This window comes from Scophthalmus maximus, chromosome 6, assembly GCF_022379125.1.
Source record: "Scophthalmus maximus strain ysfricsl-2021 chromosome 6, ASM2237912v1, whole genome shotgun sequence".
NCBI lineage: Eukaryota > Metazoa > Chordata > Actinopteri > Pleuronectiformes > Scophthalmidae > Scophthalmus > Scophthalmus maximus.
Genome location: NC_061520.1, coordinates 16462454 through 16479010, shown reverse-complemented (window position 1 = coordinate 16479010; position 16557 = coordinate 16462454). Strand labels below are relative to the sequence as shown.

Here is a 16557-nt window from a genome sequence, read left to right as displayed (position 1 = left end):
AAGCTGCAACATTAAAAAGCTATTAAGCTATCATTAGTGGCGCCATGGCTGCCCAGTGTAAAGCTCCAGGCTCTGACAACAACAGCAATCGACTGTTATAGCATCTGAATGTACTGTAATGAACCCACTGTGTTTCAGAGATTAGCTACAGCACATGTGCCCAAGATAAGTCAGGTCCCTTCCCTGTTCTGCCACCACATAGTGGGAGCCGAGAACAGCGAGGGGTGATAATAAGCGAGCAGTACGAGCCTCAATGGCACACAAGTGATTTATATTTGGGGTTTTGGGGGGAAAAAATTATGTTTCACAATAAACAACTGGTGTAGGAAATGTACAATCAGGCTTTATGTGTTAGAGAGAAGCTGTACTACAGATGCAAAGTTGGTTTACAGTGAAATTCATCTCCAGGCATCTGGTGCTGCTCTGTGATTCATCTGATTTGTGTATTGTGTTTTTTATATTGTTTGTTGGTTTGTATTTTACATCCACAACAGCCCTCACACAGAGTAAATGTGTCTCATACAAATAGATAACGGTGCTTTATTAACTGATTGTTGCTAAGGTAATGATAATAGCACATTCCGTTCAAGTCATTGAATATGAAGATTGAAGTTGCTTTTTCTGACTGCAGTCACGTTATTTATAGCATAGGAATCCATGTGATAACATATGACAGGTTTTATTAATCTGATTTGATGTGGTCATTGAACTGCTAATCTTTGAATAGAGAAAAAGCATGCTGTTGCTCAAAGGAAAACGTAATGAAGGGACTGTAGAGAGGTTTTATTGGCCAACTGATGTGAAAAGCTTAAGGTTCAAAAAATAATTTGACAAATATTTGATTCGAGAAGCAACAACATGAATTTTAATTTGGATTTGAGTCTCTCAAAACGGCTCGAGGCAGCATTTACTACAATCAGCGTAACACACCTAAATCTCTGACCAAACTGTCGGCATGTTGAGTTGCATTGTGAATAATATAGTGTTCATGTTTTGACAAGGAAGAATATATGGAATTCACAAAGACAGAAATATGACCATCATGGCTCTGACAGTGTTTTTGCAGTAGCCTAAATGCTAAATCAGTAGAGCACTCTTTTTAGATTCTCTCATCTTGACCATATAATATTTTAATTCAATTTGTGATTGTGATTGTCATACACTAGTGCATTGCTTCTGAAAATGCCTGTTTGGAATGGGATGTTTGCCTGGCCTGTGATATTTCTGGTCGCAGCTTTTACCAGTAGTGATTGTTCCGCTACAACATATACTACAATTTATTTAAAAAAACACAATATTTTAAACTGAACAGTCGTTAAAGATTTGTTATGGTCCTAAATTCAAATCATCATGTTATTTAGCTAAATCCAGAGGTAATACAGCCCTAAAAAAATATTAGAAAATTGCAAAATCAAAAGCAGAAACTGTGTTAGATGTCTGAAATACACTCGAAGCATTTGATGCTTCCCAGATGCTGTGACAGGTATCAGAAGAAGTTAGTTTGATGACCATTACTCCTGCTAGAATTAGACTTGGTAAGCAGCATTGATGTTAGAAGGGCTGCTGGTGGGTGGATACGGTACTATGCTTTGGGATTAGAATTACTGCATACTTGAACAGAAAACACACACACATACAGTACACACACAGATACAGTACACACACACACACACATACACACACACACACACACACTCTCTTCTGGTGGATCATTAGGTTGTGTTAAAGCTGTAGTGTATTGTAGGCTGACTCCCAGTAGTTCATTGAAAGCATGTGAGCAGGGGAAATTCGCACAACACAACACAACACAACACAACACAACACACACTGAAACAACAAACAGGGACATCCTAACACAGAGTAGTGACTTGCATTTTTCCAAAATACATTCAAATATTTTCTACAATGTGATTCAGGAATGCTGGTTCTGGCTCCAGCCCCTCTACCACCCTTGAAGGATAAACTATATAAAGAATGGAATGGAATGTGTCATGAAATGGTACTCTGAGCCTTCTGTATCCATTTGTTTCAGCAGCACATTTTTATTAGGTATGTGTTCATTGGTGTACACTATCTGCCCTTGCATGTGTGAGGATTTACAATACACTGAGCCTTTTTACACTCCCGCGAAAAATATTTGTGCTCATCTCCAGCTGATAGGTGGTGACTCGTGTTGGCCTTGATGTGACAGATTGACATAAAATAATCCCCCAACAGTGAACCGAGCTGAACAGCGCACTCATTAGGTCTCCACTGAACTGTGTTCATTAACAAGCTGTTGAGATAAAAGAGCAAAGGAAGGGGAAGAAGAGGGAACCGGGGCACATAAATAATACCATCTATTCTTATATTCCTCTCACTACATCTACATATGTCCCTGCAGGACAGTGCCACTATGCAGTTCTGTGCCAACAAGCTGGACAAGAAGGACTTCTTTGGAAAGTCCGACCCTTTCATGGTCTTCTACAGAAGCAACGAGGACGGGACGTGAGTGCTCGATGTAGCTTGTTTGTCTTATAACAAGCGTTTTCTTGCGAATGTTTTAAGCAGCAGATGTTTTGTGGAGGAAGATGAGGAGGGGAAACATTTTTGAGACACGTGAAATCAGAAAGAACACTAGTATATAAAAATTGGAAATGGAAATAATTGACAAAAACAGATGGAACATTAGAAGACATAAAGTGTGGTTGAGGGAAACCAGAATTTCTACAGTGTGAGAGTTAAACCGCAGTGGTTACTGAGGCATGCAAATCTTAGGAGGCTGCACACTGAGGCATGCATCCTATTCACAGGACGACCATAACTCCCATGACTGTATACCTTATACATAAATGACTCCAGGAGAGCAAATAGGAAAGACAGGCAGTTAATGTAAAAAGCATAAAAGCATGGAAAAAAAAACATAATCTGCATTTTCCATCAACAGGAAAAACACTGTCCGTTTCTGAGGTATTTCACTTGGGGATGCATAACTCCATCCCATCTCCTCACACTTTCCCAGAGTGCTGTTCAGCCTCCCAAGGGGCTCTACAATTGTGGCAGCATCAGCCCAATCTAGCTGGGGATGCTTAAGCAAAGTGCTTTGTTAGCCATCTTGTAGCTTTCTCTCATTATTTTTATTCATACATAACAAGGTAGGCAATGGATCCCCACAGAAGAAGTATCTGTTGTTGCTGCCAGAGGGTGGGGTACACATTAAAACGCTTTGAGGCTAAAAGGCTCACAGCATTTTAAAAGGCTTGAGGCACTAAGTGGAACAGAAGTAATCTCAGGCTTTGAATAAAAAAATGTGATACGCATTGTTGCATTCCGAGGGGTTATTTGATAGGACTTTATGTGGCTCTGCTCTGCGAAAGATTTCAGATGTCGCAGAAATCCATTTGCCTACCGTTGTCACACTTGTGGTCAAGGGGAAGGATTTAAGAGCCAGACGGAAGTATTAAATTGTTCTCTATGGTCCAAATCACAAATAGCTGGGATACAGGCCAAGCGGTAAACAGCGCTGGGTACAGCCCTATTTAAAGCATCTCTCCTGTCACTGCAGGATTTGACATTGTCTTCCCTGGTGCCTCCATCTCTTTAGATGCATGATCCTCCCTTCATTTTCATATTTACTTTCTGATCTCTTCTGCTCTCTTCCTGTCTTAAATAATCCATGCATTAAACTCAATCCTCTCTCTCTGTCATTCCCTAATGTCCCTCCTCCTCTTCCTCCAGGTTTACTATCTGCCATAAAACAGAGGTGGTGAAGAACACATTAAATCCAGTGTGGCAGCCTTTCGCTATCCCAGTACGAGCCCTCTGCAACGGAGACTATGACAGGTACACCGCAACCTCCCCCTGTTCTTTGCACTTTCTGATCCCAGCAGCTGCTGTTCATCCTTTTCACTGTTGCACTTGACTCCATATATCCCCCTCTGTTTCTACTTCACCACACAAACACCCTGAATGGTCAGTGTTTGCCCCATTGACACCCTCTGCCGATAATTGATTTCTGTTGGCTCAAAGTATCGACTGCCTTCATGACCCTAATCAGAATCTCTCTGACCGGCAAACACCATACTGATGACAGCCATTACTACAACATGAGAGTCGAAGCATTTAACCAGAGAAATCAATAGTAGTTCAATATGCTGAAGTGTTAAGCCTCCAATTCTTCTCACTGTCACATTATATCAAAACAGCTGAGTTCCTAGGACGTCCCTCAGTATTGATTTTTTTTCACTAGAAAAGCCTAACTCAGGCACAATGAGTCTCTTCTAATCTCCACTGACCTCCTTGGGGTTTTTCTGTGGTCAACACTATTCCCTTGAATGAAAATAACTTAGTGATTTAAGTGTTCTTTAACACTTACACCTTAATTGTAAGTATGGAAACGTTATGTTTATGGTGAAGCAGCGTGCTGTCTGCCTGGGACCTGTTGGCTTTAGCCTCAATCTTTTTGGTATTTATGCAGTTACGGTGTCATATACTGTATTAATCAAGTGCAACACTGCTTTTACCAATTCAAAATAAGTCTGCTGATTGTCAATAGCATATTCAACCAATTTTTAAAGCTACTTTTGGCTTAGATAGCTAACTAACTGATACAAAAATTCTGCTCTTGGCAGATGTCATTTCAGATTTTAATGAAAACATGTTAATTTCCACACACACTTATCACCTCTGCAATACAGCCCCGCATAGCATAATAGTCCATAGATTTGATGGGAGGTGTTTCCATGATTACATTTCGAGAAGAACCTGTTTTGAAATCCACAGTTTCAAAAAGAGAGAGTCTTCAAAAAAATTCAGAACATCGATAAATGGTAAATTAAAATGTGAATGTACAATTCAAAAATATTCTGAACACTCTTCGGTCCGTTCCTCTCCACTTTATTTTTACACTTTGGCCTCTAACACAGGAGCACATTTTGAGCTTAAAATCTAAAATAATGATGGGTTGCTCTTCTCTGCAGGCTCATAATTAATGTGGACATGTTGTGTCAGAGGGAATAGGAATTGAATTTTCCCCGCCGCTTATCTGCTTGCCTCTAATTTAAAAGACAGTGCTGTGAAGAAAACAAGCTAAATCATGACGGAGATGTGAGGAAAGATGAAAAAGGAGTGACAGACAGATTACTTTTGCGGGAGGAAATATTTCATGTGGCATAGTGTATCTCTCTCTCTCTCTCTCTCTCTCTCTCTCTCAAAGGTGTCTATCCTGTCTTGTTTGTATGCAGTCAAACTAATTACTGAGAATGCTGAGAACCTGTCTGTGCTTGGAAAAAACTCATATAAAGCCCAAACAGACACACAGACACAGACAGACCGAGCTGCCTGAGCTACTGACGGGGGTTGCCGTAAGAAATGAGGTGATGCTTGGGAAATGTTAGGTGAAACTGTTTGAGCCAACCAATCCCACATGAGCCCAAGAAGAGGCCATTGCCCTGTCAGAACTAATCACACACACAAGGACTGAGCCGGGCATCAAAGGCAATTCCTAAAAATCTTACTGTGCCATGCAAAAATGCATGCACGCACACACACACACACACACACATGCACACACAAGAATGTAATGAAATGTGACAAGCCACAAGCTGAAACAGCCTGAAATAGTGCAAGAATTGAAGTATCACCAAGACAACACTATAAACAGGTAATATACAGTGGTGCATGGGTGAGCAATACATTTTTAGTGTCATTGTGGTTTTTTTTTAGTGTTCATATTTCTGTGAGGGGTGTGTGGGAAGGTATGTTTGTCTTTTTAATTACACAGTTCTTGAGACCCAGTAATAAACATTTTTTTTCTAACCTCTACGATGGTACATTATAATCCAAGCTGTATTCTTGCAACAAACACGGCTTGTAATGCAATCAGTGCAATTACTGCTTACTGTACATGTTCAAGTGAACGAAAGGTGCGAATTTGGTGCTCATAAAAATCAGTGGAATAAGTTCAGACTAATGTCCATTATATACAGTATGTTTGAATGAAACAGGGGCCGATTCATGGTAGGAGTTAAAAATCTGTGTGTTCATCAAAAGTGTTCAACCACTACTGCCTTGAAATCTAAGTCCACTGTAGGAACCCCACATGAAAACCACATGGAAATCATGAAGGAAATGTAGCCTTTATATGTGATGCAAGTGTTAAATTTGAATATATTACAGTCTCAACGCTTCACAAGGAGGTGATGTTTTTGTCCGTCACTATTTTTAGACTCTCCAGTTGAGCAGAAGCTTCAGTAGAAGTCAAATGCAACACTTGTTTCATGATTTATTCACTCAGTCTGTTTTCATTTCACACATTTTATTCTTATTCTTACACAGATTTTTCCATCTCAGCCATGCAAAAGGGCAAAAGGAGAAGCTGCATGGAGCAAGTTCAACGAGTTCATCGATTTTAAATCTGTGAACCATTTTAAATAATATTCATTTTATTCTATCCTTTGTTGTGCTAGAATATACACAACATTTAAAAAAAATGCTGCATATACTATATTTTAGTCATAACTGTTGGAGAAACCTTTTGAACTCATGGACAAGGATAAAATCATGACCACCTCCCTTCGTTGACTGGCGTCAGGGTGGCAGTTTGATTAGGCAGGTCGTCCTTCAAAAGAGTAAGATCCAGCTGAATCCCTGGAGACAGTGAGCAACTGAGGTATCCTTGAACAAATCCATCTCTCAAAATTAACATGCACTTCTCCTCTGGGAAAAGCAGACATTTTGGCAAAGAAAAAATAGGGAGTAGGAAAAATAATTGGAGAGGAGGAAACAAAGAGATGAGAAATGAAGGAGAGGAAAATAAGAGATAAGAAGCAGCGAGGGCGAGAAAAAAACAAATATCCAATATGTCAAAGGTCCTGTTCAAGATGAGTAAGTCAAGTAGAAGAGCAAAGGGGAGTGTGGATTTAGTGGAGAGAAATGAAAGTCGCTTCCAAGCTGTTCTTCTGTATGTTCTGCCAAACAATCGTGAGGAACTTTTAGTTATCTTCATTTTTCTATGTTTCACAGCCCCTGTGTTTCCTCTCTGTAGGTGGTTCCTAGACGTATATGTTTTAAAAAGGTACACAGTATATTTTAATGTTGAGAATCGGTTTGTCCTCATTAACACGCCAGCCCTACTCAAATGTTTGTCCATTTTCATCCCTGGCAAAAGATCAGAGCTGAAGAATTGTCCAACGTTAAATGCAGTTTCCTTTTCCCTCAATTATGTGCGCCTCCATTACAGAAGATGAGTCATGTTCATTAAAGATGCATTTGAATAGCAGCCGGAGATATCTCTGGCAGATTAGTTTTGGAGTGTATATTGTTCTGAGTGTTCAAGGGGCCACCCAGGGATCTGAGCGCCTGGCTCCTCTGATGCGGTTGTAAGTTAGGATACAGAGATGTGAAATGAAATGATGGCGAAAGCTCTGAGCTGATGTGATGTGGTCTTGCAGGTCTTTTATTTCTGAGAAGCATCCTGTGGACTAAAACTGCCTCACTCACACCTACCACTGAAGATCTTTCCTGCCTATAGTCAGTCTGGGGAGGGATAGCTGATTCTTCTCCTCCTTTGTTTCTGCCCTCCTTCTGTACGCTTACCTCTATCCCTCTCTCTTTTCAAGCCGGATGAGAGACATCATGTTTCTACCATCTAGGTGACAAGCACATTTTCACTAGCCCACAGCCTTGAAGATAACCTCAAAAGAACAAATTGTCACAGTGGAACGATAGGTTCCAGGTGGCAGGGAGGAAGCTGGGCTCATTTCAGGCATCTTTCAATTCCTCAGTGACAGGAAAGTCTCTCTGATGTGCCGCTTGCTTCTATTTTCTTTGGATCTGGGCTGGTGTCAGTTCTTGTGTAAGACGAAGTTGGGAGAGAGGGGAGGCATGGGGGTGAGATCAATGTGACTCGGGAATGAAAGTGCCAGAAAAAGTTTTTCACTTTTTTCACGTAGTATCTGCTGCATTTAGGAGTTAGGTGGAGTTCTCTCTTTGCTTACGCTGGTTTGGATTTTATGCAAACCGGACGGGACTGTCATTATAACAGGTTCTGGCAAATTAAAAACTAGCAGCAGCCTGTGCAGACAGCTCTAAATCCAACCTGTATTGCGTTAGTAGTAAGCATGTGACAACACAATTTACGTAAGAAAGCTGAGGATCCCCGTGCAGAAGATCCAATTTTTTTTGAGAAGCATGAGGGAAAATGTGCACGGTGCACACGGTGCACGGTGAACTGTCTGTTCACTAGAAAGTCCATGTGCTTTTGACGAGGAGCCATGGCAGACTTAGTATTAAAAAAAACTAAAACTACACCGATATGGCAACATTTCGTACTTGAAGTCGACGAGAATTAATTGTTGTAGTGTGCCTCGTGTATCCGCATGTGAATGCGTTTGGAGCGCAGGACCTACAAGGTGACCATGATGCACACACAAACGTGTTGTAAAAATAATATCTCAGGGACCTTGGTCTCTATTCTGTTTTAATATCATCCATGGGCACAGTGGCGGCAGTAATGTGCTCTAGCCCAGGCAGTGAGAGGAAGACTGTGAGACTGCAAGTACAAATGTGGTATTCAATATAAAACACATTACCTTCAACATATTTCTTGAATCAGCTTTGCAAAAGATTTATGAAAAAGGGAAGGCACTAAAAGCCTTTGTAAGACCTCAAAGATAAACACAGTGTGGCTTAGTGAGAAACACTGAATATAAACCTAACTCTTGTTTGTTTACAAGGAATCTCCAGAGGGCATCCTCAAGTGCCGTGCCTCATTTTGAAACAACAGAAGGCAAACATCAGCTGAGCTACACTACTCTTGGAGAGAAAAAAAAGGCTGTAAATTGGTTGTTTGTTAACACTGTACATCTGTTTCTGTGCTTACTTTAACTTGTGCAAAATTCCTCTCTGGCCATTATGTTCTTATGGTCGATATCGAACACTAAGCGAGAGGTGGACGTCGTGTCTCAGATTGTTGGCCTGCAAGGGGCTTATAATACTTGATTCCTTATTGGATAGCTGGTTTACTGCAGATTCGTAGCTGTCCTGCAGCTTTTGATCTCTTTTTTGGCTCATTTTTTTCTTAAAAGTTGGCAATATTTAAGATTCCATGTCAACTGGGCAAACTCAGTCTACTTATGAGGATGGTACGATACGATTGAGAGCTCCAGCATGAGCTCCTGAACCGACCGAGTGGTCATTTTGTTTGCCAGTTTGCATGCTACTTTAAAACCTGACTGTGTGGTTGGTGCATTTACTTCCAGAACGATCAAGGTGGAGGTATACGACTGGGATCGGGATGGTAGGTGAGTGTGACTGCCAACAATTTACCATTTCAGTTCCATATGAACATATATAAACAAATACAATTTCAAGGGAAAAAACTTTTCAGTAAATATTCACCCAGGACATGCATCATTTCCTTTCACAAAGTTTCATCTCGTGTTGTTATTTGTACCCGATATTTTTCCCATACGTGCTGTTGTTTCTCCGCCTTTCTTCCTTCTCACAGTCATGACTTCATTGGGGATTTCACGACCAGCTACCGAGAGCTAGCTCGAGGGCAGAGCCAGTTCAATGTGTATGAGGTGAGTCATCCCAGCCATGCTACTCTTCAAAGATCTGGAGTCCCTAAACATCGGGTATCCTGGATCCCATTTCTGACACGAGGCGCATTTCTATCTCCGACATCACTGGTTTCCAATTTCTCTGGCACATTCTTTTAAATGGATGGCTTTTTTTTTTACTCCTGCAGCAAACAAATGTATTTGTTCAACAGTTACAAAAGAAATTAGTCCTAATTCAGTTTTCATAAAGTATTTCTGCAAGTGTCCCCACCTACCTCAAGCACCTGTTTCCTCGCCCATGTTCTTCCTTTGGAATTACAAGATTTATTTCACCGCTATAATACAGCTGGATGCTGACACACATATAAATGGAGCTATTAGCAACAGCGTGAAACAGGATTAATAGCAGAACAATCCAGGGATTTAGAATGATAATCGCTATTTCTCAATACTTCCCATGGGCTTAATATGTGTCTTAATAGCAAACAATAAGGCGACGTGCAAATTGCCTACCAAACTTTTTAAGTTTCTCATCCTAGATTCCATGGCCTGAAAATGACAAAAACACATCCTATGTTTATTAAAGTCACCACTTATTATGTCCAGAAGTATTATTTATCATATAGAATTAATCCTTGAAATCACCAAAAAGGAGGACGTGTCAATACCTTCAAGCCTCTGCGGTATGGTGGCCTTTAACTGAAGGACGAATACCTTTCTTTTTCAGATGTCAGCTTCATTATACACCACTCTTGATACCTCCCACTGTGACTGAAAGGCCCTTTAGTTTTTGCATCAGCAGATTGTTCAGTGTGTCAGACAAATTGCCATCGCTCCATGTTAAATTAGGGGCTGTCACTTTCATGCCTAGCAGTCTTACAGAATGGAGGTAATGAGCTGAGACGTCTTTGGTCTCCGGATTGACATTTCTCTCTTGTTCTTGAGCCGATACAATACTCGATTCATACTCTTGAATAGGATGCTTGAAAAAGATCTTAGACCAGGATAATGTTTTTTGTACATTGAGTGTTCCTAGATGATCTTACAAGCTACACTTTTCCCATAATACCTCTGTTAAATAGACACATCCTTTGCTTTAAGTCCCTTCCTCCCTTGACTCTTTGCATGGACAAACCCATTGTTTGTCCTGGGAACAAACTACACACCTCTGCTTGTCAGCATGTGCTTCTCCTCATACTGCTGCATACACACGCCATTTAAATTATAGTTTAATTGTAGCATAATTAAGTACAGCGATGTGAATGTGTTTAAAACAGTGTGAGATAAATTAGGGAAATCCCTTTTCTAACACATAAGACCCTTTAATTGTCATTGTAGGTATACAACATAACACAAGATGTGTTGGTGACTCAAACAGACCAAATTAACTTGAATATAAAAAGTATGAACAACACAAAAATACACAATATCAGCAATTAAAGACAATGGGAGATGTGCTTTGGATCAATAAATAATAAATAAGGACAGCAGCAGAGTTTAAGTGCATGATAAGACAGTTATTGCATAGCTAACGATTGAATATAGCAAAATGTTGTGTTTTCAGCAGCTGTGAGAAGGTGTGTGTTACTGTAATAGAGAGTTTTACGATCACAATGATGCAGCATTTTGGATGGATACATCAAATGTCTGGTGGTCAGTTTTAATCATATGTTTGCAAGTGAAGAGCACTGCCTAGTTCGCAAGTTAATACTTCATAATTACTTAACTGTTTCATAATTACTGTATGTATGTAACTGTATGTACACAGTAGTTTGTGGAAATTCTTATTGTTTATTTTTTTAGGTTGTTAATCCCAAGAAGAAAATGAAGAAAAAGAAATATGTCAACTCTGGAACAGTGAGTATGACTCCAGCTGCTAATCAGGACTGGAACTGTGTGATTGAGACACAAGTTTTCACACAACTTACCCAGAAGTTTGGGTCTGTGCATAAAAGCAATGCATGAAAATGTGTGTCATCCTCTCCTGAAATTTTTCCTGTGCCAATGATAATAGATCAGTCATCAGAAAAGAACCGGCTCACATCTTTTTCACCGGAGAGACCTTTGTGTGCTGAACTGATTTGAGATGTAAAATTTTTTCGTATTTAAGAGGAAAACATCAGGACAACTGCGTTTGATCAAACCTCTACTTGTCTTTAATTCCAGGTGACTCTGCTCTCCTTCTCAGTGGAGTCAGAGTTTACGTTCTTAGATTACATCAAAGGAGGGTGAGTGGAAATGACAGTCTGCACACTTAAAGGAACCCGCCTCAGCCACATCTTTCCATCGCCTGCCTCTTTTATCCAACTACTGTATCGTCTCAGTCAATTTTAACTGCGGCCTCATGACCAGAAGTGTAGTGCTTTTTTACTGGAATGCACCAATGATGCATGCACACGTGCACACACACAGTTATGTTGTGGCTCAATTGGAGTTATGAAACCACTGTTCTTGTAGTGGCAATTGTACATAAATGAGTGAACTGCAACTGACCACATAATCAAACGTTAAGATAGAGACACATGACGTTATTTGGCACAACTACAATCATTATGCTGGATTGTGAATCTAGCACAGAGCCACATTACTGGGGTCGACTGAGAACAGCTGGTACTGAACTAATTCATACTGTAAGTTCACAGAAAGAACTGTCTGACAAATATATTATCCATGAGGCAGCTAAAGTTAAAATGTCTTCAAAGAGGATTTGAGCCCTTTGACCTTGGTATAGTGTCAGAGCGGGAGGTTGACATGTGAATATCAAGTATTTTCCGGTGTCATTTGCCTTTCCAGGAAAGATGGGCAGTGCTTTGAAGTCCACTGTCCCATCACAGCGTAGGCTGTCGGGGGTTTCGTGGGCTGTGGAAGTTTGACATAGTTCACTGACAGTTCCTGGCTTTGGTTGATATATGATACAATAACCTTATGGTTTAGTGGTTTATCCTCATCCGTCTGCCCCACCACCAACATTAGACTTGCTGAATGACACATCAATGTTCTTCTTGTAGCCCCTTGCTTTTATAATTAAAATGGACAAAAGTTATTTTAACCATTGCACTCAGAAGACAACAAAAATAGGAAAAGCTGAGAGTTATGTGGTTGCCCACAGAGAACAGCATAATAACTTAATAACTGTTTCTGTAGTGCTTGAGAGAATCGTGACAAGTGGAAGGGAAAAAAAACTTCTGAAAATGGGTTTGAGCTGTTTTCCCCATTACTGTCACACACACACACACACACACACAGAGTAGATGGGGAATCCACACCAAAAACCGAAATTTCAAATGAGGGGGAAAAAGGAGATTGACTGCTATCATTTCCAGGCGCACATACTGTATACAGTTTTCCATGCATTCCCATGAGATCATAATACTTTCCAGAGTGCTCATGAATTAATGAAATAAAGTTAAATTATTGCTAAGGTTAGCAGGGTCAGGCTGTGGCATACTCTCTGTCCCAACCTCAAACCGAAAGGTTAATGTGAATATTTAATTCATTCATTTTATTATCATTCTGTAGCCCTCCTCTCTGGTGGCTCTCACGAGAGACTGTCGTTTTGGCCCCTGAAGGCCTCGTCTCATTGTTGTAAATTAGCAAGACGACGGGTGCGCTTCATCAGCAGGGAAAATTGGATTATGATTTGCTCTTAAGTGCTCCATCAGTCTAATTGCTTGTTAGCAAGCTCAGGGTCTCCAGCACCTCGTGCTACAATTCCTCATGGAGGTGAAAGTGAAGTGTAATTGTTGAAATCTTATTCAACAACTCAGCGCTGCTTTCTTGATGCGGATGCAGCCATGAAATGGCATTGAGATATTAAATATTGATTGGTTTGTAACTATATCATCGTACAAAATAATTGCCATATTTTGTGTACGATGTTGCAAATGTTTGTCACAGATTGTGTGTGTGTGTGTGTGTGTGTGTGTGTGTGTCTGTGAGACCACTGGAATTTAATGAGGCTTGGCATGTTGTTATTTGTTCTCAGTCGTTGATTTTTTTTCTTCCATGTCCTCTCCATCATGCCTCTAGGACACAGATCAATTTTACTGTGGCCATCGATTTCACAGCATCTAATGGTGAGTAATACTTATGGCAAAGTGTGTGGGGGGGGTAACAGATAGTAGTGCTCTTTGCCTGTGGCATGTCCGTTTTCAAAATCAATAACACACACACACACACACATACACTGCAACACCCCACCCCAAAAGAGTTATCTTCTAGGAGGAGCTCTTCAGTGTTATTTAGTTATTAGAGGAAAATCTAAATTTTCCATTTTGCAATTGACCATTCTCAAACCCCTTCTCCAAACAATGAATTTCCAATCACTGAGTAGGACCAGTAACTATAGCACAACAGGTCTGTCATTTTTTAGATTTCTCCACAAAGTTGAGATTTTAAGATTCATACAGTATATTAATTTAAATTTTTCAAAATCACGAGAAATGGATTAAAGGTGTGTTTTTGGTCTGACATAAGATGCAAATGTTAGCATGTCCAGCTAAGTAGCTAATACCCACAGAACTACTCCACATTACTTCTAAGGCTGGGGAGCATTTCTTTAGCTAACTACTAAATTACCTCAATCAAAATTCTGAAACCAAGACTGATACAACGATACAAATGTCCACAATATCATATTTTGATACAGAATATAGGTGCAGCCTGTTGAGCTCTCAGAACATAACATAATACATTTTTCACTTCTCAATGTAAAGCATGAAATAGTTATTCTATTTCATGTTAAGGAACTGAATATTAGATTAAAAATATTACTCTGAAAAGAAAGGGCTATTGTTTCAGAAAAAAAAAAATTGCTGTTACACTGTGACCTCTAGAAAAGATCACCTGTATGACACCTTGTGAGGCAAACAGCGGGATTTCTGCTATCAGATAGCAAGTAATCAACACACCTATATAACCTGTTTTGGTGCAATGACAGCAAGCTATTTGAAACACATCGACCATATCCCATCTGGGCTGTTAATATATAAGATCATCATCACCATCATCATCATCATCAACATCATCAACGTGTGTCATCATAGAAAGGATATTTAAGGTCTCAGTTTCTGAAAAGCTTTCCTCCTCAATTCATTTGTCATCTGGAGGTGCTAATTGCATCTGTCATTCCACAGTTTTTTGAAAGATTGTACTTGTGATACAAACTGCTGAATTAAAAGTTGTTGTTATTCATCATATGTGGAAAGGGAAAATGACAGCTCCACCTGACAGGAATCATGTTAATCGTGATCAGCGGCTTTAGCATATAAGAATTTCTTGTTTATTGACAGGTCATTGCAGAAAATGTGCAGGGGAACAATACATTGAATTGCAGAAGCCTTATTTTTGTACCATCTACACAACAATGACCTCATGATTGATTGATTGGTTACAGGTAACCCGTCTCAGTCTACTTCTCTGCACTACATGAATCCATACCAGCTGAACGCCTATGCCATGGCCCTGAAGGCTGTCGGGGAGATCATCCAGGACTATGACAGTGACAAGATGTTCCCCGCTCTGGGATTTGGAGCCAAATTGCCCCCTGATGGACGGGTGTCACATGAGTTCCCCCTGGTGACGTCTACCTTTTCTCATTTCATCTTTAACTAATCAGTTGGATCGATTTTTATCAAGGCTATTTCATGCATTTTATGTCCAACTTCAAAAATCACGGCCTTGGAATGTCTTTCATATTTATTTTGTTTATTCTAATCCAAGAGTTTGTGCATCATCGTGAAATATGACACAATTAAAATGTCTGATTAAGCTTATGTACTTTTTTTATTACTGACTATCTCTAATTATTACTTTGGATTTAGATCTTGCTGCGTCTTTGTTTGACAAATGAAATTGATTTCCTCTCTGTCTGTTTGTTTTTCTCCTCTCCAGAATGGAAACATGGAAAATCCGTACTGCAATGGGATCGAAGGCATCTTAGAGGCATACCACCAGAGTTTAAAGACAGTACAGCTGTATGGGCCAACTAACTTCGCTCCTGTGGTGAACCATGTTGCCAGGTGAGAGAAAAAGGCAAGCTGGTGATAAGGGGCAACACTTTTTGTTCCCATTACAGCGGCAAAGCAATCATATAAGCTGTTTATTACAGTATGTAATACATTGCATGTGCATGTGCAGTTGCGTTTTCACCTTTACTTTCTCTGTATGAATCAAGAAACCACCTCTCCTGTTCCTTGCATGTATCAAGTTTATTTTCAAGCACATTGTAATAAAACAGTAAGAGTTTGTTTTTTTAAACAGTTTTGAAATGTTTATCCGTTTTTGCTTAGTTTCTGTCATTTTCTTTTCTTCCTCATGGATTTTCTTCATCTGATATCTCTTTCTGCTTGTGGTTCTTTCAGTATGATTTCAGCATCATACAGTATTCATATTTCTATTATTTCTAAATTTCTAAAAACAAAATGATAGAAACAGTGACACCTAAACAAATCTTCACATATTGATTTTGAACGTGTTTAGAATAGGAGCCAATCATTAATCATTTTCATTGATTCCCCGAGGAATATTGTGTGGATCTTTGTTGACTTTTTTTGCCACTGCTTTTCTGACCCAGTACGCTCACAATATTTGTCCTGCCAGACACAATAAATAGCATGTGACATGCTTGAATATGAATTTCGAATAGCTTACAGCTATGAAAGAGTGGTGAATGGGCCTTTAGCCACTAGTATATAACAGCATATCGCTCGCAGTTAACCCCCTCCCCAGAAGAAATCTATGTAAACTTTGACATGATTTGAGGGGTTTCTTGTGCCCCCGACACCCTCCGCCACATCTCATTGTCACTGCTTCCCTCACCATCTCATTTGTTGAGCCACAGCCCAACAATTCTCCATCTGATTCTGTCAATGCTCTGTTGTAATTAAAAATGTCATTCCGATAAAATGGATTCACACATTGTAATTTGTGGCAGGGAGCCATCGCTGAAAGAATACACAACCACCATTAGAATTTAGCATTTGAATAGGTGAAGTCAAGTAGAACTAGATTTCAA

General features: G+C 39.9%; 1 protein-coding gene across 2 annotated transcripts in view; it reads left to right on the top strand.

The window, feature by feature from the left end:
• cpne5b (copine Vb) overlaps positions 1-16557 on the top strand; it is an 82262-nt gene that overhangs the window by 57089 nt on the left and 8616 nt on the right. For both annotated transcript variants that reach the window (XM_035632620.2, XM_035632621.2), the window contains 9 exons: positions 2384-2487; positions 3718-3822; positions 9240-9281; positions 9488-9563; positions 11346-11399; positions 11709-11770; positions 13572-13618; positions 14938-15119; positions 15435-15562. In XM_035632620.2, coding sequence (XP_035488513.1) covers positions 2384-2487; positions 3718-3822; positions 9240-9281; positions 9488-9563; positions 11346-11399; positions 11709-11770; positions 13572-13618; positions 14938-15119; positions 15435-15562 — 800 coding nt within the window. The remainder of the gene's footprint in view (positions 1-2383; positions 2488-3717; positions 3823-9239; positions 9282-9487; positions 9564-11345; positions 11400-11708; positions 11771-13571; positions 13619-14937; positions 15120-15434; positions 15563-16557) is intronic.